At 42.6% G+C, this 20,650-nt stretch overlaps 1 protein-coding gene across 1 annotated transcript in view; it reads right to left on the minus strand.

The window, feature by feature from the left end:
- SF3A3 (splicing factor 3a, subunit 3, 60kDa) overlaps window positions 1–17,804 on the minus strand; it is a 31,524-nt gene extending 13,720 nt beyond the window's left edge. Inside the window, exons 1-15 of the mRNA XM_008569446.1 lie at window positions 17,234–17,804; window positions 16,909–16,956; window positions 14,212–14,264; window positions 14,001–14,106; window positions 11,778–11,850; window positions 11,228–11,319; window positions 9,859–9,941; window positions 9,020–9,158; window positions 8,419–8,487; window positions 7,924–7,991; window positions 7,652–7,759; window positions 6,693–6,762; window positions 3,342–3,506; window positions 3,134–3,244; window positions 1,676–1,766 (exon numbers count right to left, since the gene is read on the minus strand). Coding sequence (XP_008567668.1) covers window positions 1,676–1,766; window positions 3,134–3,244; window positions 3,342–3,506; window positions 6,693–6,762; window positions 7,652–7,759; window positions 7,924–7,991; window positions 8,419–8,487; window positions 9,020–9,158; window positions 9,859–9,941; window positions 11,228–11,319; window positions 11,778–11,850; window positions 14,001–14,106; window positions 14,212–14,264; window positions 16,909–16,956; window positions 17,234–17,422 — 1,465 coding nt within the window. The 5' untranslated portion in view covers window positions 17,423–17,804. The remainder of the gene's footprint in view (window positions 1–1,675; window positions 1,767–3,133; window positions 3,245–3,341; window positions 3,507–6,692; window positions 6,763–7,651; window positions 7,760–7,923; window positions 7,992–8,418; window positions 8,488–9,019; window positions 9,159–9,858; window positions 9,942–11,227; window positions 11,320–11,777; window positions 11,851–14,000; window positions 14,107–14,211; window positions 14,265–16,908; window positions 16,957–17,233) is intronic.
- Between the last annotated feature and the right edge of the window lie 2,846 nt (window positions 17,805–20,650).

A 20,650-nucleotide genomic window follows, 5' to 3' on the forward strand; every position in this document is an offset into this window, starting at 1 on the left:
AAATTATTTCTACTTCATGTCAGTAATGTGTTCTTAAAAATCATGAATTCTGGGCCGGCCCGGTGGTTTACTGGATAGTGCGCCGCTTGGGAGTGTGGCAGCGCTCCCGCCAAGGGTTCGGATCCCATGTGGAGACCGGTTCCCGCTCACTGGCTGAGTGTGGTGCGGGCGCAACACCGAGGGTTGCAATCCCGTTGCCGGTCCCCGGTACGGGGGCAACACTGAGGGTTGCGATCCGTTGCCGGACACGGAAAAAGACAAAAGACAAAAAAAAAAAGTAATAAATTAATTCAGGCAAATTGCAGGACATAAGAAAATACACAAAAAATAAGCTGATCTATTTATTAGTGGTACGCAGCTAGTAAATACATCTAAAAAAGAGATAGCATTCAAAATGCAGCATTATGGGCCGGCCCGGTGGCGCACTGGAGAGTGCGCCGCTTGGGAGTGTGGCAGCGCTCCCGCCAAGGGTTCGGATCCCATGTGGAGACCGGTTCCCGCTCACTGGCTGAGTGTGGTGCGGGCGCAACACCGAGGGTTGCAATCCCGTTGCCGGTCCCCGGTACGGGCGCGACACCGAGGGTTGCGATCCTGTTACCGGTCAGTAAAAAAGAGACAAAAAGGAAAAAAAAACCAAAAACCAAAAACCAAAATGCAGCATTATGATTCATTCTACGAAATTTTATTACTATTTTAATTTCTTCCAAAGCGAAGGGCAAAAATGAAAAAAAGAAGCTAATTGGATAATCTGGCAATAAGACACATTATCATTCTGACTGGAAGAACTATATGGTCCTGACTGGTAAATTAATAAGGAATGACAGGAAAGCAAGGAGTCCCCAAAGCTTATTGCACACAAAAAGTGCAACGGAAGAGGAGCCCCCAGAATCCACGGGATAAGTCAGGGATCAGGAAGCTCTTTAGAGGTCATTTCAATTTGGCTCTGCGATGGAGGATTGATAGCCCCAGAGTAGGGAGCCAAAGGAGTTAACTGACCGAGCAGCTGAACAGTGTGCTAAGTACAACTGGGAGTGAGAGCCTGTAACTTAACAAAGTGGACTGGCAGAATCCCTTTCCTCACAGTCTAACCAGCCTAAAGTGAAACGTGGCAGAGAAGAGATAAACTACAAACAAAATTAAAAGCCTGCCAGGAAGATGCTAATGGAAGAAAGAGCTACCACTGCCAGGAAAATAGAAGCTTGTGACTGAGGTCCCCCAGGTTGCTTTAGCAGCACATTCCCTGATGCGCACTCCACTTTGCTCTTACTCCAAGAGGTATTTTGCTGCTGTGTTTCTGTGTATCTGCCCTGTCTCTTCAGAAATAAGTTCCTGAGGCCATTTCTATTTTTCCTATTTAACAGCAGTTCTTAACACATTAAAATCAATTCAGAAAAGTATATATAGAACCATTCACTCAAAATCTTGCATTCAAGTTCACAGATCCAGATCAAAAGCCCTGTTTTATACTCAGCATAGGGCTCTTCTCCAGGGAGAAACAATCAATACATCTAACTCATTCCCTGCAAAAATGCAGTAATTATATGACTGTCCTAGTTTTAATGCATCCACAACCTACTGCCGTTGGACCTGGATACCCTGGGGTATTGGGACAGTAAGTTGTAGGAGGAGTGGCTACGTGGTCTGGCCTAGGGAACAGTAAATAAAGCTTACTTACAGGAGACAGCATCTTCAATCTGCGTCACATTAGCAAAGTGGGCAGTGTTTGGGATGCCCAAACACCTCATGCCATGAGCATGACGCCATTCCTGGGAGAAGAGAGAAGCAAAAGGACAATGTGAATGGGAATAACTGAACACAGAGCACTAACTCCATTCTACTCCTAAACCTTAAGCTGACCCTTTGCAAAAGACTCCACCCAAAGGCAGCATTCCTTTTGCAGTTCATGTTTGTAAACAGCTGGCTGTGACTGACAAAAAGTTACTGCAAAGCAACACTGCATTGTTTGCCTCACTGGGCTGGTTTATAAAACCTAGATTCCAGACCTATTATTCTTATAGATAAAAATCTCTGGGTCGAGGGCCAGCCCCGTGGCTCACTCGGGAGAGTGTGATGCTCATAGCGCCAAAGCTGCAGGTTCGGATCCTATGGCTGGTATGCTCACTGGCTGAGTGTGGTGCAGACAACACCTTGCTGGGGGTTGCGATCCTCTTACCGGTCAAACAAACAAACAAACAAAAAATCTCTGGGTCGAGACCACAGAAAAACACTACAATTCTAACCAGTCACCTCTCATGCTATGGGAGAACCTGAAACAGCCCCAACAACCCCCCTCACCAGCATGAGTAAGGATTATTGATAGCAGGTCAGCATCACCTTTGTAGGTAAAGGAGAAGAATGTTTATCAGGTAGAAGAAAGGATGTGTGAGAGAGCAGGGAGAGACACTGACATAATGAAAGTTTTGCCTCAGGGAGGGTAAATTGCATGGGCTTTATCCTGAATGTGAACTCCAATCACTGGAGGTAGTGTTGAGAAAGATTCAGAGTCCACTCATGGGCTCAGCAGAAAAGACCCAGGATCAGTTATTAATACATATGTGTGAGAGGGTGAGAAGAGTTCATATAAATTTACCATCCTTGGTCCTAAGTCTTTTCCATTCTGTAAAATTTCCTTCTAAGTACTAAGAACTGAAGACAGAAACAAAACAAGGGTGAGCCCACTCTCTGGAGTACCACTCAGATAAGGCCTTGTCTCAAGAATAGCTTGATAAATGTCAGCCCCTTACTTTCCTTTTTTCAAAGAGACAAAGGCCCATTTAAGACCCAAAGAAAGATGCAGTCAGCCCCTTTTTCAGTCTTAAGTACTAGCAATGGAGTCAGAGATTGGTCTAATGTGCTAGCAGAAAGACAAAAAGAGAGAAGTATAAGAACAAGCAAGAGAAAACTAAAATGAGTTCAAATGGCATAGTGGTAGAATGCCTCCAGAAACTGTCTGAGGTATTCAAGATGAGCTCTGGTACCAAAAGCCAAATGCCAAGGGCTTGATTTTAGACACATCCTTCTCTGATACCCTTCAGATCTGAACATTAGTGGTCCTCATAAGCTGTTGCTATCCTCTTCTCTAAAACTCTGTTTCTACTTCAATTCCCAGGAGAAATCGCTCTGAATTCCTTACAGCAAAGTGCCGCTGGAAGGCCTTGGGCCCTCGGTATGTGTAGTTTCCACAAATCTCACAGTTGTAGTTAATATTCAGGCCATGAAGCTTATACAGCCAGTAAGGAATGGGCTAAAAGAAACCAAATAAGAAACAGTATTAGTCTACTAAGGTCTGTATCTGCTTCCAAAATAGGGAATGAGGAGAGAGTGTCACGGCTGGGACTCACTTTGCCATCCCAGCCAAGAGGCAGGTTTTTGGGGTTGTAAATGATCTCATTCTCTTCATCTTCACTTTCACTCTCACTGATCTGCTCTTCCTCCTCCTCTTCTCGCTCTTCTCCTGTCCTTGCTTGCTTGCGTTGTACATTTTCATGAGTGAGATGTCGCTGTTCCTAAGGTTGGTCCATAAATGAAAAGGAAAGTTAGAGAAAAGTAGCACAGAACAAGGGAAATTTCCTATAACCTTGCTGACCCCTCACTCCCAAGGATAAGGTTCTTTCTTGTAGAAGAAAGGAAAGTATTGCCTTCATACCAGAATTTCTTATTAGCAGGCCCTACCTGATCTCAAAGGAAAAAGTCAAATGTTTTAGATCACTTGCTTACTCATCTGAGGCTGCAGATTATTGCAGTACAACAGAGAACAAAACCTCATCTGTTCTGCTTCTAAAATATTTCCTGAACTAATCATTTCACCTTCCTGCTGTTACTTCCCTCACCAAGATTACCACCTTCTAACCTGCCCTGAGTCTCTTCCCATTCCGGTTCAGTTTCTATTCTGCTGCCGGATTTCTCTGTTTAAGAAAAACAAATCTAATGGTGCATCCTCCTGGTTTTTAAAAACTTTTATTGGCTTCCTACTGGTTATAGGACAAAGTCCAAATTTCCAACATAACTCTCCAAATTTTTCTCTGACTACTCCCTTCCTCACAAGACACACTCCAGATGCTTAATTTCTTATTATTTCCTAAACAGATCATTTCCTTTCATAATGTTGTACCTTTGTACTTGCTTGTTTCCTCTACCTGAAACATTTTTTTCTCCCTCCTTCTACCTAGAAAACTCAACTTCAGTTCAGTATATTATGGCATATATTACATTATACCATAATTATTTGTCTCCCCCCAACCACAACGTATGTTTTTCAAGGGTAAGGGGCTTGAAGACAACGGCAGGAACCGCAGGCTTTGGCCCTGCCCACTGCCCTCTGAGCAACCAGGCCTGGCGACCATGGAAGATCCACGCCATTTGCCCCCGGGGCCCTGAGAAGAAGGGCCAAGGGCCTTAGCATCCCCCCCACCAACAACATCCCAGAGTGTACTTATTAGAAATGAGTGTTTCTATGAGGTATGTAAATTATCTGCTCATGTCCTTCACCAAGTTTCTGCTTAGATTTTTCTAATTCATTTTTAAGAGTTCTTTTTTTCATTAAGGATGTTAATCTTTGTGTTAAATTTATTCCTTATGAGTTGACATTAAAATTAACAAAAAAGAAAAAAATATATAAATTAAAAAGAAATAAATAAAAAAATAGTTCACACACAAAAAAGGGCAAGGGGCTGGGTCATATTCACTACTGTATCCAAAAACTTAGCATAATGCCCGAAAACCAACAGACATCAACAAATGATAAAATAATGGCTAAAATCTTATCAGTACGTAATGAGAACAATTTCTGGAAAGCATTTGGCTTGAACTGGTTGGAATTCCAAAGAGAATGTTGTCACCTCCTGGCAGGAAAAGATAAATGCTCTCAAAGGAGGGAGAAAATAGTGGGCATACCTCATGACAAGGGTACGAGGTCAACGGCCTCTCAGCCATCTTCAGAGAACTGTCAACTCGGATTGCTGCCAATACTAGCACAGCCCAAGTTCACTGTGGAGAATATGTGTCCCCAATGTTGGGCTAGCCTTTCACTGAAAGCAGTCATAACAGAACCAACAGGTTCTACAGCTATTACAGTAGTCCCCACTTATCCATGGGGGATATGTTCCAAGACCACCAGTGGATGCCCGCAATTGCAAATAGTACTGAACCCCTTATCTATGTTTTTATTTTTTTTTCCCTTTTTGTCTTTTTTACTGACCGGTAACGGGATCGCAACCCTCGGTGTTGTGCCCACACCGGGGACCGGCAACGGGATCGCAACCCTCGGTGTTGCGCCCACACCGCGCTCAACCAGTGAGCGGGAACCGGTCTCCACATGGGATCCGAACCCTCAGCGGGAGTGCCGCCGCGCTACCAGGCGGCGCACTCTCCAGTGCGCCACCGGGCTGGCCCAATCTATGTTTTTCTCTCCGTATACATACATATGATAAAGTTTAATTGATAAATTAGGCACAGTAAGAGATTAACAATAACTAATAATAAAATAGAACAATTAAATAAAATAAGGGTTACCTGAACACAAGCACTGCCATACCTTGTCACTTGATCTGATAACCAAGACAATGACTAATGGGTGGGATAGTATATTTGTCCCGGGCAAGACAGAGCAGGATGGCACGAGATTTCATCATGCTATGAAATGATTTCACCATTCAGAATGGCATGCAATGAATTGTTTATTTCTGGAATTTTCCATTTAATGTTTTTAAACCACAGTTGACTACAGGTAACTGAAACTGTGGATAAAGGGGTACTGCTGTACTGGTGGTTCTCAAACTTAAGGGCAGAATGATAATGTCCATGACAATTGACAAAGGCATGTAAACAAGCTATCTGAGCCAGAGCCGTCCACTCAAAACACCATATGAGCATCTGTAAAGCGAAAGCCTTTGAGAGCAGTTGAAAACTGTACTAAGCAGACAGTATCAGAAAGGCTGGTTTTCTGAAGGACTCTCAGAGACACTGACCATCTTCTCTGGATGAGTGTTGTCCTTTCTTCCACCTTCTCTTCCCAGAAAGATCTATTTTTCTCCTTCTCCTCCCCCTACTTTCTTAGATAAGCATCTTGGTCAAGCTAGCCCTTTTTCCACCCCCAATCCACACTTCAGCTCCTCCTGAAAGAGTATTCATGGAGAATATTCATAAGCCCTACTGAGTTTCTTGTAATTTTCTGAACATGTAAGTAATGCCTTTTCATAATAAGTCATGACTGAAAAGCTGCTGTGAGTAGCCTTCCTCTTACTTGCCTTTAGATTGTCTGCCTCTTGGGCTGACCCCTGGATATATTCTTTTTATATTTGGGGTGGCTGGCTGGTACAGGGATTGAACCCTGGACCTGGTGTTATCAGCACCATGCTCTGACCACCTGAGCTAACTGGGCAGCCCACCCTGGATATATTCTGAAGCTCAAGCAAAGAACCTACACTATTCCAGATACTATATTGAGAGGTTAGTCTATTCTCTATTCTTGGCCTTATGGGAATTGGGCAACCTTGGGAATATCAACTAACAACAGATCAGGAATTTACTGAGGGGCCAAGTACCGTTAAAGACCCCTATTTTGTGCTGAACTAGGTTAACATATATTCCTTCCTCTTTTGAATGTGAAAAAAACAATATCCCACATGAGTTTGTATCTCTCTTACTCCCATACTTTGTAGCATTTACAGCCCTCAGCAGGATTGGTTACTCACCCCAAGAATCTCTACATATTCATAGATCTGGGCTTCTAGGAAAGCAATGTCTTTGTTCCTCTCAGTGTCTCTGAGAAAAAGAAAGAAGCTGTATCACTCAAGGGTTCTTTCATCTAAAGATGCTCCCTATATCTGAGAACATTTATTCCATGGTTGCATTAAAAATTACAAGCACATGAGAAATATCATGCTGTGAAAGCAAATGCTCTCTTTGTCTCAAGACTGACCAGAGTCCTGATATTTCTTAGAATGCATAGAGGTCTCCTCTTTGACCTCATCTAGAAGGTGATAGGCATCAAGACCATTTAGATTTCCATCAATACAATCTATAAAGGAAATGTGGTAGAGGAGAATGAACTCTGTAGCAGGCAGACCTGGGCTCAAATTCTGACTCTGCTATTTAGTTACTGTGAGATAGTGAACACATTCCATCGCTTTTCTGAGGCCTTATCTGTAAAAACTCAGGATAACAACTTTGTTGTGAGAACTAGAAAAAACACATTAAAAAATACTCTATTTAAGCATGTGGCTCAAGAATAGATTTAACTGTCATCAGCAAAAATAAGCTTAGAAAATATTTTTTTGAACCTACTTAGCCTTTTAGCCTCCATAACCTAGTAGGCAACAAAAGCTGCCTAGAACACTATTTCAACATTAGAAACTTCACCTGCCATCAAGCAGATTGTTGCTGACTTTAAAGTCTATGTTGTGGTAAAAATTCTGTACAGGAATAAAAAATTTTTTTATGTTTACTGGTTTATTATAAAGGATATTACCAAGAATACAGATAAACAGCCAGATGAAAAGATACACAGGGCAAGGTATGATGGAAGGTGTGCTGAGCTTCCCTGCCCTCTCTGGGTGTGCCGCCTTCCCAACCCCTCCATGATTCCCAACATGGAAGCTCTCGGGAATAAAATTTAAAACCCACAAGCAGAGGGGCTGTCCCACCCACTCACCGCTTGGTACCCTTTGACTTGGGATTTTTGGCAAACAAAGAAGTGTCAAGTGACTCCAGGGACTTTCCTTTGGTGCTAAATAGCCTCTGTGCTCGCTCTTCTAGGGTCCTAAGGAGACAGGAGGGGAAAAGGATTTCAGGGTTACTTTACCATACAAAGTTTGCTTATTTTTTGCAGTGTGGGGTGACAGGAAAAATGTATCACATCCACTTAGAAGGTCACAGGAACACATAGTAAATAGGACAGTTTTGACAGAAAAACCATTCTCTTACCCACCACATTTGAGGCCTAAAGCTAAGAGTGCAGATTTCAATCTGTCCAGACCCAGGGAGGCCAACTCCTGTATAAAAAAGACACAAGTTACAATATTATATAGATTTTGGGAAACAACAAATGCAGGGTGATTTTGGGAAACAACAAAAGCTGGGGGGGATTCTGGGTGTTCCTGAGGCTGTGGCAGGACCACATATTCCATTGCCAGTCTCCTAGCGGTAAGTTTAGACTCTCCAATGGACTGACTCTGTGGTCATGTTCAGACTTCTGTCACCTCTACTATAGCTTAATGTTAGCTAGAATATTATTTCACACTTTTCAAAGTAGTTATATAATTTTTTTTCCTTTTTATCTTTCCACATTCTTTGCAGAATGCCTGGTCCTAGGAAATGGTGTCTTACCATAATACATCTATGGTATTAAAGACAGGTGAGCAAGTGGTCTCTCTGAAAGATGGACAGGCAAGATCAGTACTGCTGCTGAAGAAAACATACCTCCCAGGAGGAGAATGCAGAGAGGTCAAGATGGGCTCCAGCATGGGTCAGGGCACTGCTTGTCTCTTTCTGTCAAGAAGAACAGGATGATGTTTATTAAGATCCACGTTTAGGATGAAGGTAAAGGAGCCACCTAAATTGCCAGGTGCTGGTTGACCCCTTTCTTATAAATAAGGATCAAATTCCTATAGGAGCAGAGCAAACAAAACAAAACAAAAAACCCAAACCAAAACAAACAAACAAAAACACCCAGTTTGCCCATTCTCTTCCTGAGAGTTCAGGAAAAACTCCAGTTTATCCCAGGGGTGAAACTATGCAGTAGATCTGTAGCATGTAATCTATCAGTTTTTGGTTAGCAAGAACCACAGCAGTAATTATATGGTTGGTGAAAATCCTGGGCCCAGTTAATGGCAAGTGGCCCCCGACAAATCCTATCCTAAAGCACACACAAAGAAAACCTAGCATACTTCACAGGGAACACCTCACGGCCACAACTGATAACAAGGGATCTAACGCCCTAAAGCAGAGGCTAAAGATTACAGTAAAAAAATTATTTCAATTTCCAAGCATGTCCTCTGCCCACACCCCCACTGAAGCTCACCGGCCATCCGGGAAAGGTACCGTTCTCCCACTTCTTCTCAAACTCAGTCTGAATCTTCCCAAAAAGTTCATTCTGATCCTGGAGGGGCTTCACTCTGTCTGTGTAATCCTGAAGGTACTCAAGCAGCATCTCTAGGTACCTACAGAGGAAACAGCAACATAGAGAAAGCAAAGGGGGTTTCTATTTTTGATTTTGATATATCGTTATGCCCTGTGGAATATACTTATCATTCTAGTAATATTTGTTTTAAAAATAATACTCATTTTTAAATGAGCTTATAATTGACTTTTTTCCCAGTATCATTTTGATTCTGGCCTTTCTTACCTCCTTCATCATCACAACATAATGCCAAATACTGTAGTAAGGTCTGAATTAACTCGCACATAAAAGATTTCAGGTAGAAAGAAAATAAGAAAAAGAGAGGAAGTTCAGGGTGTACGATTACTAACCAGGGGCATAATTAACAAAAACATAACTTTCTGTTTATACATCAGACCCAGGCACCTCACTTCAGCCACAATCTGAGAAGGTCTAATTTTTTCCCATTAAGCTCCAAAGACACAGAGGTCCCTTAATGGGAGACTTCCTTCTATAAGACAAAATTAAGAACAGTATGGGCATAAAATCGAAGATGTGCCCATAGTCATCATATACTTGTCTAAGCCAGAGTACTACAAATGTTTTAAAACCACATTACTTACAACCTCTGTCGTCCAATAAACCTGGAAGTCATTCATGGATGCCTTTTAGGCAATAAAGTTCAGAACTTTGCCTTCAAACCTTCACATTACTTTCTAATCAAACGCAGCAGAGACCGATAAGCTACGCTTAATGCCTACCTCTTATACTCTGCATTCTTCCTTTCTTTAGGAATGTCAAACAACTGGTCAAAGATGGACAAGTATGTGATATAATCCAGTTTCTGAAAATGGGAAAGAAATGACAAGAGACTCAGTTAAGTATCTGCACCAAGTTACACTATAATCTCCAATAAGTGAGATCAGAATTAAGGCCTGAGCTAACACCTGGCCCATGGCTCACTTGGGAGAGCGTGGTGCTGACAACACCAAGTCAAGGGTTAAGATCCCCTTATGGTCATCTTTTTAAAAAATAATAAATAAATAAAGAAAATTCACTGTTCTCTAACAAAGTAACAAGGCCTGAATCATTTTAGTTTTTTTCTTTCCCACCATTCAATCCCTACAATAATTAGAGTATTAATTCCACTGGACTTAGCAGAAGAATATCAGATACATAATTAACTCTACAAAATAAAGATCAAGTCAACAAACACTAAACTAAAAGAAACATTTGTCAAACACTGACTGCATAACAGCTTCTTGGTTAAAGACTGATATCAGCTACATCCTAAAATAAGTTCCTGAGAAGTGCCATTTGTCACTCATGTCACCACTTATTGAGTATCTCTATACTGAGTATGGATATACAGAAGAGAATAAGACAGATACTGGCTGTCATGGAGCTTAAAATTAGTCACTGTACTTTTGGGACATTTTCTCACAACTCCATGGGAAACTTAATCATATACTTTCTTGTGACCTTTCAGAGATCATCATATTAAACCTCATCTCTTGTGATAAGTTATTTTTAAATGTCTTTTAGAAAAGACGGTAAATACCCTTTTGCTGGCAGAGATTATGTCGTTGTATCTTCCATGTAGCTAGTATTTTGTGTGCCTAACAAAGAAGCATGATATGTATTCATGGGTTTTTAAAGAAAATTTTATTTTTACAAAAGTAAAACATGCTTGTTGTATTAATAAATAAAATTTGCTAATAAATAATAAAATTTACTTATTTATTTATTTTGACTGGTAAGGGGATCGCAACCCTTGGCTCGGTGTCATCTGCATCACGCTCAGCCGGTCAGTGCACCGGCTATCCCTATAAAGGATCTGAACTCGTGGCCTAGGTGCTATCAGCACTGCACTCTCCCGAGTGAGCCACGGGGCTGGCCCCAAATTTATTAATAAATAAGATAATATGCTTGTTGTATTCACTGTAGAAACATGACTTACATTTTGAATACTGTTTCATTCCAAGAAAGCACATCACCTCTTCAATATTTATAGAACAGTTAGAAAACACAAAGATGACACTCTGTAGTTGCTTAATGTCTAGTAGTCCCAGCCCACTATCCTAACTCACCCCCTAGAATCAGAACCTGTCCCCTCTCCCCAGGCCTTACCTCGGATGCCTTCAGGTTAATGTACTTGAGATAACAGTCATGGAGATCGAGGTAACGACCATATCCCTCTTCATCTGTGAACTCCACCAAGTCTGAAGGAATCAGATATCTCCGTGATTCAGATTCTACAGACCACTCTCTTGGACTGGCCTTTTCAAATGGACTGCTTGTTCCTCGTTTCATGAGGCAGCCCTTCACCCAAATGTCCTCCCTGTGCTCATGAAGTGAATAGACCTCAGCTTTCCAGGCCAGTGTATTTGAGCAAGGACAGCACAAAATGAACATTTTGCCCAAGGCCAATTTAGGATGTCAATCTAGCCCAGAAACCAGCACAGAGAAAACGAGCAAGAAAACCTGGCTTTAAAAAAGAAAAAAATAAATAAAAAATAAAAAACAAAAAAAAAACAAAAACAAAAAACCTGGCTATAAAAATCCAAAACAAAACAAAATCCTGGCTATAAATTTCTCTGAGGCCCTGTGGGCAAATCTGAGCTCTGTCACTAACCTGTACTTTCACTAGTGCTGGAGAGAAATTTTAAACCTTACTTACTTTGTGCCTCTTCACTTGGATTCTCTCGAGCCTTCAGGAGCTCCTCAAATTCCACTGACATTGGCACACAGATCTGAGGAAAAAGACAGAAAAGCTCAGTTGGACTTTTCAAGTAAAAGTTGCAATGTCACAGAAATGGAGTGCACAAAAAGTTGTGACACTTTATCTGACCTTGATTTTTCTACTTCTCCAATTACTTTACTTTTTTTCTTTTCCTTTTTTATACTGTTTGACCAAAAACTGCTAAAATAACACATGCTCACAAAAACTCAAATACAAAAAGATAAAATGAAAATTCAAACTCCCCCCTTATTAATTCTCCTGGAAATTGGTAACCAATGTTAACAGATCTTTTTCTATGCCAGTTTACAACTTTGCTGCAACAGGGGGAGTGTTAAAAAATCCTGATGCACCTGATACCACCTAAATCAAAGGGGGGCACATAGAAGTACTTTTTAAAGATCCCCAGGTGATTCAAACAAGCAGTAAAATTTGGAAACCACTCCTCTATGTATTTAAATATACTTGTTTGTACAAGCACATTCTTGCCTGCACTAGTTTTTCACTTTGTTTTTTTACATAAACAGACTTGCTTTTTTTTCACTTAGTACATCTTAGGCATCCTTCTAATCATTAAATAAATCACCACTTGACCACGGCTGGAATAAGGAATAACACACCAGAATGGTACTCACGTCTTCTCTCCTGGTTAGCAGACCTCAAACTATTGTTCAAGGAAGAGGGGGCGTGTGGTGGTCCAAATGTATATGCGTGAGTACCTTCATCACACTACTTCAATAAACAGCCTCTCCTTTCTGGCAGTTTTAGCCTCTTCCCTTTCCCATCTGCTCCTTCAAGTATATATGTCTCCCCATCTTCTTTACAATCCTTATTTATCCTTATCTTTTTCCCGCCAGCCTTTCAAATGCAAGTTTCATGCTCCATGCCTTACCCTTTTGACCAGATTTCCACGCCCACCACTTCAATAAAACAGCAATCCTGGCAGTTACCAATCAACAACAGTTGATACCATGATTGCCTTTCTGAAACTCTCTTGTTTAGCTTCAATAAAACAACACTACCTGGAACTGTCATTTGACCTTCATGACGGAAATCCTCCCAGGCTCCTTTCCCTTTTCCTACTTTAAGTGTGCTCCAAGGCACATACAGTAGCTCTGACAGTATTCCTTCACATTCCCTCTCTATCTCCCAGAACTCTATGATTCATGGCTTCAACCATCAAGTCTATGTGATGATTCCCAAATCTAAATCATGAGTCTTTACTGCTTGTGTGGACCCTGGTTACCTAATTCCAACTGCTCACAGGACACTTCTACCTAGATATATCACTACCTAAAAATCTACATATGTAAAAACTCATTTTCTACTGCAATGGGTTACTTCCTTCTTCCTTATTTCTATCAAGAGTACACCTTTCCAGTTACACAGTCATGAAAGCTCAGAGTAATCTTTGACTCATCCTTCTCTACCCTCTCTACAGCAATGTCTTGCTCTCCCTCCCCCAAAATTCCTTTGGTCAGCTGTGCAAGGTGCTTAGTGGATTCTAGATAACTAAGACAATCCCTGCTCCATATAATCTTACAGTATAGTGGGGTAGATATTCATGGTCACAAAATATGACAGGATCATAAGGAAAGATTAATACTGAGAAGAGAGTAGGTTAGGAAAGGTATTTCATGACAGAGTGGGGCTCTGGGTTGAATCTTGAAGGTGTAATGAACTTCGGAAGTGAGTAAAGTATCTTTGTGTTAGTTGGATCCTCTAGGTAGAAGATTTTGAAGACAGAGTTAGGAGCACAAACATTTATTGGAGGGGGTGGGTGGTGCAAATTCCTATGAAAGATAAAGAAGGAGAAAGCAAGATTGGGCAGGGAGAGCCTAGACCATGATGCAGAGTGGACAAGATCAACCCAACAGGGAGCTCTGGAGCAAAGATTACTCATCAGAGGAGTCTCTTATTGGGCAGAAATAGCCAGGCCCTAGTACCTCTAACCTGCTCAGTCACTGGGTGTGGCCTTGGCTTAAAAGCTGAGGGGATACTGAAAATCCTGTAATTGTAGGATGTCAGCTAACTAAACTTCTTGCAGCTAAATGGCAAGTTCTTCCTTGAAGGGACATCTGAGTGGCACACCTCCATTTTCTTTACATCTTTCCTTTGACATGCTCTTTGGGTAGGTCTGGAGAAAATATTTTGAGGTGATACCTCATTTGGGTGCTTCCGATGAAATTCCTTTATTTGCTTGAGTCTATTATAGAATTCAGCAAACTCATTGGGTCCTGAAATGGCATTGAGCTCCTCCTTTCGTAACCTGCAATTTGAGGAAAAATCCAAACAGCATAGAGCACAAAGTCAGTCCTTCAACCATGGCTCCTCAGAAGCACTAACTCCTGGATTGGCTGTGACTGTTACTTACCCATCCTTGTCATCATACAAATCTCTCAGATTCCCACTGACCTCCATATACCTCTGAAAGGCAAACACAAACTCATCAGAATGAGGTAATTTGCACAATTGCAGAGCTAAGCAATCAACAAGGGCTCTGTAGTCAAAACCTAGGGAAGACTAAAGAAATATGGCATTAAAAGTTCCTGTGCTTTCTAGTCCTTTTAATAGACAGCCTTGGTTCCTAGTTGTTTATAAAACAGGTCAATCTGAAGATTACCTAAATGATATGATTTGAGGGGCAGAGATTTTCCATCTTTAAATACTGATGCCTAACTTTCCCTATAAGAGACTCATCCCTTTTGGCTAAACAGAAGTTCTCACCTAAGACCCTCAAAGATAAAAGGTTGGTTGCTGTGATTTGACTGTCCCCCAAAGCTCATGATGGAACTAACTCCCAATATGGTGGTAAAAGGTGGGACCTTTGAAAGGTGATAGGATGGCGAGGACTGTGCCATCTTAAACGGGTTGATCCATTCATGAAACAATAGGTTGATGGTTTAATGTGTTGTCATGGGTATGGTTCTGATAACTTTGTAAGGAGAGCAAGTGAGAAGGTAAGTTCTCTAGCTCTTGCCACTCTTGCCATGTGATTGCCTGCATCACCATGGGACTCTGCATAGAGCCTCCACCAAGAAAGGGGCCCTCAACAGATGCGCCCCAGACCATGGACTTCCCCTATCTCCAAAACTGTAAGAAATAAATGTCATTTCTTTATAAATTACCCAGTTTCAGGTATTCTATTATAAGCAACAGAAGAAAGACTCATACAGTGGTCCAAGATGATTTCCAGTATTTCAAAAAGCTGAATTGAGTAGTACACAGACTAAATAAATCATTACATAGCTTCCTTGGGAATCGAAGAATATTAATTCAGGATGGCACAGGTCTTCACTCCCTTCTCTAAATCTTTTGGGACCAGATTTGTTTCAGAATTTGGAATTTTTAAGTTTAGAAAGGTATCATATATTATGTAACATCCCTAGTGGTATCTGGAGCACATATTAATAGTTTTGCAGTGAACATTATGCATTATTTACTAAGTGGGATAAAGACCATAAACAGCCTCTATGGTTCAAGCCAGTTTTTGCCATCAAATGAGATCATATCAGATTTTGCCACCAAACAATTACAAAAAAGGGGGCTGGTTGGTGAGCTCAGTTGGTTAGAACGTGGTGCTGATAACACCAAAAACATCACGGTCCAGAGTTTGATCTCTGTACTTGCCAGCCACCAAAAAGAACAAAAACACCAACATTTACAAAAAATCCCACACAATTACAACAACAAAAAAACCCCTTGATTTTCACAGCACAGTATTGAGGATTTGGGAATTTAGAAAAAGTACTGGAGACTTGTAATCTGATTATCTCCCACAAATCAGAAGCTCTGATTAGGTCTTTTATTCCTTTCTAAACAGATTTTATTTTTTTTTTACTATAAAAAATTAAATTTTATTCATTAAAACATGAAACCTATGAACAATTGTGAATAAAACAGTAGCAAAATGTAATGTCAACAGTTGAATGTGAATCCTATCAAGAACATGCTATTCTCATTCTTTTTTTTTTTTTTCCTTTTTGTCTTTTTTAGTGACCGGCAACGGATCACAACCATCAGTGTAGCAGTGCGCCACCAGGCCGGCCACTATTCTCATTCTTTTGATTAAATGCTGCTCCCCGATAACTGTTTTCTCTGCAATTTCAAAAATAAGACTAATTTTTCACCTTTAGCATACGACACCTACTTCCCTTCAATGGGGAAAGAGGCCACCATTTCCCCTACATTCTTTCTACCACCTATTGATCTCCTAATAACACGTTACTCTACTCTTGTTTCTAAACAGATTTCAAACATATGCAATAGTATAAAGCATTGTGTAATGAGCCTCCACTTACCCATCACCCAGCTTTAATAATTACCAACATTTTGTTTTTGACTGGTTTTTCTAAAAGTAAGAAATTATGTGAACCCATGGATCATATTTTTTTTTAATTTTACATGTAAGAAATTGAACTATTATCAGGCAAATGTAGTTTAATAGTCAAAAGTACTTCAGAACAGTGTCCTGGGGAGAAAACACTTATACAGCATTCCCCTTTTTTGGAGAGAAGGAATAGTACTTTCTGTGCCTGAGTCACGATCCTCATAATTATTCTTTGCATATCTAAGGGACACAGGATGCTGTAAGAAGGGGTATCTTTCAGAGTAGTCAAGAATAAGAGATCCCTCGGGCGGCCCGGTGGCGCACTGCTACAGTGAGCCGCTTGGGAAGCGCGGCAGCATTCCCGCCGAGAGTTCGGATCCCACATACAGACCGGCCGCTCACTGGCTGAGCAAGGTGCGGGAGCAACACCGAGGGTTGCGATCCCGTTGCCGGTCCCGGTCCGATGCGGGTGCAACACTGAGGGTTGCGATCCGATGCCGGTCACGAAAAAAAAGACAAAAAGGAAAAAAAAAAGAATAAGAGATCCCCATTCAGAGAGTGAAGAAGGGCAGTTCGGCACCCTCACGTTCCGCAGAAGCATGGACATCTGTATGTCCAGGCAGACAGCCCGCAACTGGCCAATCCTGTTACCTTTGGCCAGGGCTCATGTTGGGACCCCGCACCCCGCCTCCTCTCTCTTTTCCCGCCCACCCAAAGAGAAGCGGACAGCGGGGCACTCACGTCTTGCATGGCCCGAGTGCGGTGGTCAGAATTGATCTGGTCCCGAAGCTGAAGAAAGGCAAACGGTGACACAGAGGCCGTTAGTTTGAGTTCTGGAGTGGAAAGGCCGCCCGAGGGCGGAGCTAACCCGCTCGGGTCTGAGCGGTTGAAGCAGAGAGGCCTCTGGGGCGCTGGGCCCCGGGAGGAGGTTACCAAGGCGGGAGCTCGGGGAGGGAGCCCTAAGAGGAGGCAGGGGGCGGGGGCGAGGGCAAGGGCGGTCTGAGGGCTAAAGAAAGCTCTCGGAGGTTAAACACGGGATCGGGGCTCAGCCTCAGATCCCACTCACCGTGGACTTCTTAGTGAGCATCTCCTTGGCCATGACGTCCATGAGCCGTTCCTTCTCCTCATGATATCGCCGTTGCTGCTCCAGAATTGTCTCCATCCTCCCTTCGCTGCAGAACCTCAATTCAGACCGCCGACACGGCCGGAAGCAACTCCTGCCGCCTTGCCCGCCTGCGTCCCCCACGCTGCGCATCCGGCGGCACCAAAGTTCCGCGAGTCCCGGAAGTGCCTCGGGGACTCGAGGAAAATGAGCACCACAGGGAGAGCCAGCTTATGCTACCGAGATGGCAACAGTGCCCCCTGCTGGTCGGGAGTGTGGTGACGCGATGTCGAGCGGTTTGCAGCTGCCTCTAGGGGGCATACAAAAACCCAGGAACCTAAGGTTAAGCGGTCGGCTTCCCGGAGCTTTCTGGTACCTGCTGGGGCTGGCTGGGAGGGCAAGGGCAGTGTGTGGACTAAACAGCGGTGGAAGAGTTGAATGGGAGTTGGGAAACCGGAACTTGAGTCTGTAGCTTTCAGTGTGACCTCTGACGTTTTTTCCTCCTCTGGACCTCGGTGGTTCGTCAATAAAATGGGGGTGAGTGAGTGTGTGTGTGTGTGTGTGTGTGTGTGTGTGTGTGTGTGTGTGTTTAAATTCACATGTGTGAACAACCTACCAGCGGGGAATTCGTTAAATAAAATATGGTACATTTAAGCAGTAAAATGCTACACGGACTTAAAAAAAATGAAGTCTATACAACCATTTCTAGGTGGAGAAACGAAAACAGTCCATATGTGCATCCTTCATAGCAGCTTTATTCACATTCAACAAAACCTGCATGCAACCCAAGTGTTCATTAACTGGTGAATGGATTAACAAAATATGGTATATCTATAAAATGAAATATTATTCAGCAATAAGGGAATGCTACAAGGATGAACCATGAAAATATTATGTTAAGTGAAAGAAGCCAGACAGGAAAATTGACAATGTATGTCCAGATGAAATGTCCAGAAAGGCAAATCTATGCATTCAGAAAGTAGATGAGTGGTTGCTTGTGACTGGAGGTGAGATTGGAAGCGACTACAAATATTCATGAGGAATCCTTTTTGGGGTGATAGAAATGTTCTAAAATAGGATTGTGGTGATAGTTGCTATTAAATTTGCTAAAATTGAATTGTGTACTTAAAATGGGTGAGTTTTATGGTATGTAAATTATACCTCAATAAAGCTGTTAAGTCTGTATGAACTCATATGGAAAGATGGCTATACAAACTTAAAAAAGCTAGATGCACAACAGTGTGTATAAAAATAGATGTGCAAAGAGATTATTTCTGTAAGGATATCCAAGTAACAGTAAATAGTGTTTGTTCTTGAGGAGATAGCCTTGCAGATCTGGTATTAGAGGGAAATTTTTCTTTGTATAAACCCAAGGTACAGCATAAAAAGATTTCTTTGTTTTTTAACATATACATGTATTACCTTTTTCAATTTAAAAATAAATCTAAATCTAAAAATGAAAATACATATATGCACAGTCATGTTTTTTTTTTTCTTTTTCCTTTTTGTCTTTTTTCGTGACCGGTAACGGGATCGCAACCCTCGGTGTCGCGCCCGCACGGCGCTCAACCAGTGAGCGGACCGGTCTCTATATGGGATCTGAACCCTCGGCGGGAGCGCCGCCCTCTACCGAGGGCACCACTGGGCCGGGCGGCCCTGCACAGTCATGTTTAACAAAAGTAATGAGGATATAATACATCAAGGAGTTATTAGTAATTTACTTTGTTTTCTTTACTTTTTTGAATTCTCCTATTTTTCTAAACATACATTACTTTCTGTTTTTATTTTTTTGGTGACTGGCTGGTACAGGCATCTTGGTGTAACAACACCATGCTCTAACCAAATGAGTTAACCTGCCAGCCCTACTTTTTGTTTTTAAAAGTTTGAAAAATAAAATGAAGATAATGACCCATGTTTTGCCTTCTCATATGGGTGTCATGAGGATCATATTTGTCCATGGAGATTTAAGCAAGACCTCCAACCTTAGGGAAAGGACCCCAGTCACAATTCATCTGGGGATTTTCCTAGGTCACTAGAAAAGAGGTAAGAAATTCAGGAATGGAGAGACTCAGCAAATGTATTTGAGGGGGAAAGGCAGGGTAAGGTTTGGGAGCTACCATATTTCATCGAATATGAGATGCCATCAAAAGTAAAACTTGCCATTATTTTATGCTTTACTAAGAAAGAGAGAAAAATTTGTTAATTAAAATATGACCCACTTTTGATCATACATCTGGGTTCCTGAGATGTTAAATCTGAAAAATGTTTATATCGAAATAAATGAAACAGTATTGTAGCGGCACATCTCTCTCTTTGGCGAGTAGAACACCTACCGAGCACCATTTTTCCAGTTACACTAGCCTGATGCCTGACTTCCTCTCAGCGCTTCTGCATCCCCGCTCCATCAAGCCAGTCAGCAAGCCCTGCCTTTTCCAGCGCTGCCACCTGCCTGTCCATCTCTCACCTGGACCACTGCACTAGCTCCTAACCAGCCTGTTCATCTTACCCCTCCAATCCATTATTCATACCGCAGCTGGAGTGATCTTTCTAAAACTGATCATCTCACGCCCCTGCTCAAACATTTCCCTTGGCTGCTTTACCCGCAGGGTGAGGTCTGTTGAACTTGGCTTTTCCCGACCTGGGCGCTGCCTGCCATTTTAGTCTCCTGGCACTTCCTCCAAACGCAATTACTTGCTGCTTCCCTAAAGCACCGTATGTTTTCAGGCCTCCAGACCTTTGCACCAGCTGTTTTCTATGCTGGGGCTGCTGTTCCTCAACAAGTATTTATTGAACATGTAGTAAGTGCTGGGAGCTGAGGAGGGATAAGCAAGGCAGTTGCGAGCCCAATTCTCAGAGGCTAGTAAAGAGAGAGAGAAAAAAATGTAAGCACACAATCATTAGTTATAAGCACACGTGGTGCGTCTTCGTAAAGCTTTGTCGAAAATGCCAACGACGGCCTCAGAAAGTTTAGGACTCGAACTGGGCCCGGGAGGCAGCATAAAGCGGCTAGAACCCCGGATCGACCAGTGACGACGACTACCTGTGTGACTTTGGGCAAACGACTGTGGGAGTCCCCGCTCTGGGTAATGGAAATGAGAGTGCCCGCCCCCAGGATCTCGGGGAGGCCTTAGGATGAGATGCACGGGATCGCGCGGGTTCCGCGGGGCTGGAGGGCCCCTCCCGCTTGGGGCGCCGAGGGTCCCATGGCCGCGGGCGCGACGTGTGCGTACGTCCCTGCCGCCGACAGTCGGACGGCCGAGCCCAGACCGCAGCCGCCGGGGCGGGGCGGGGACGGGGGGCGCCGGCGAGGGGAGCGTCGCTCCACCCCAAATCCCCAATGTGGCGACAATCCCACACCGCATACTCCACCCCTCCCACTTC

The sequence above is a fragment of the Galeopterus variegatus genome, unplaced genomic scaffold (genome assembly GCF_000696425.1).
Source record: "Galeopterus variegatus unplaced genomic scaffold, G_variegatus-3.0.2 Scaffold498, whole genome shotgun sequence".
Taxonomy (NCBI): domain Eukaryota; kingdom Metazoa; phylum Chordata; class Mammalia; order Dermoptera; family Cynocephalidae; genus Galeopterus; species Galeopterus variegatus.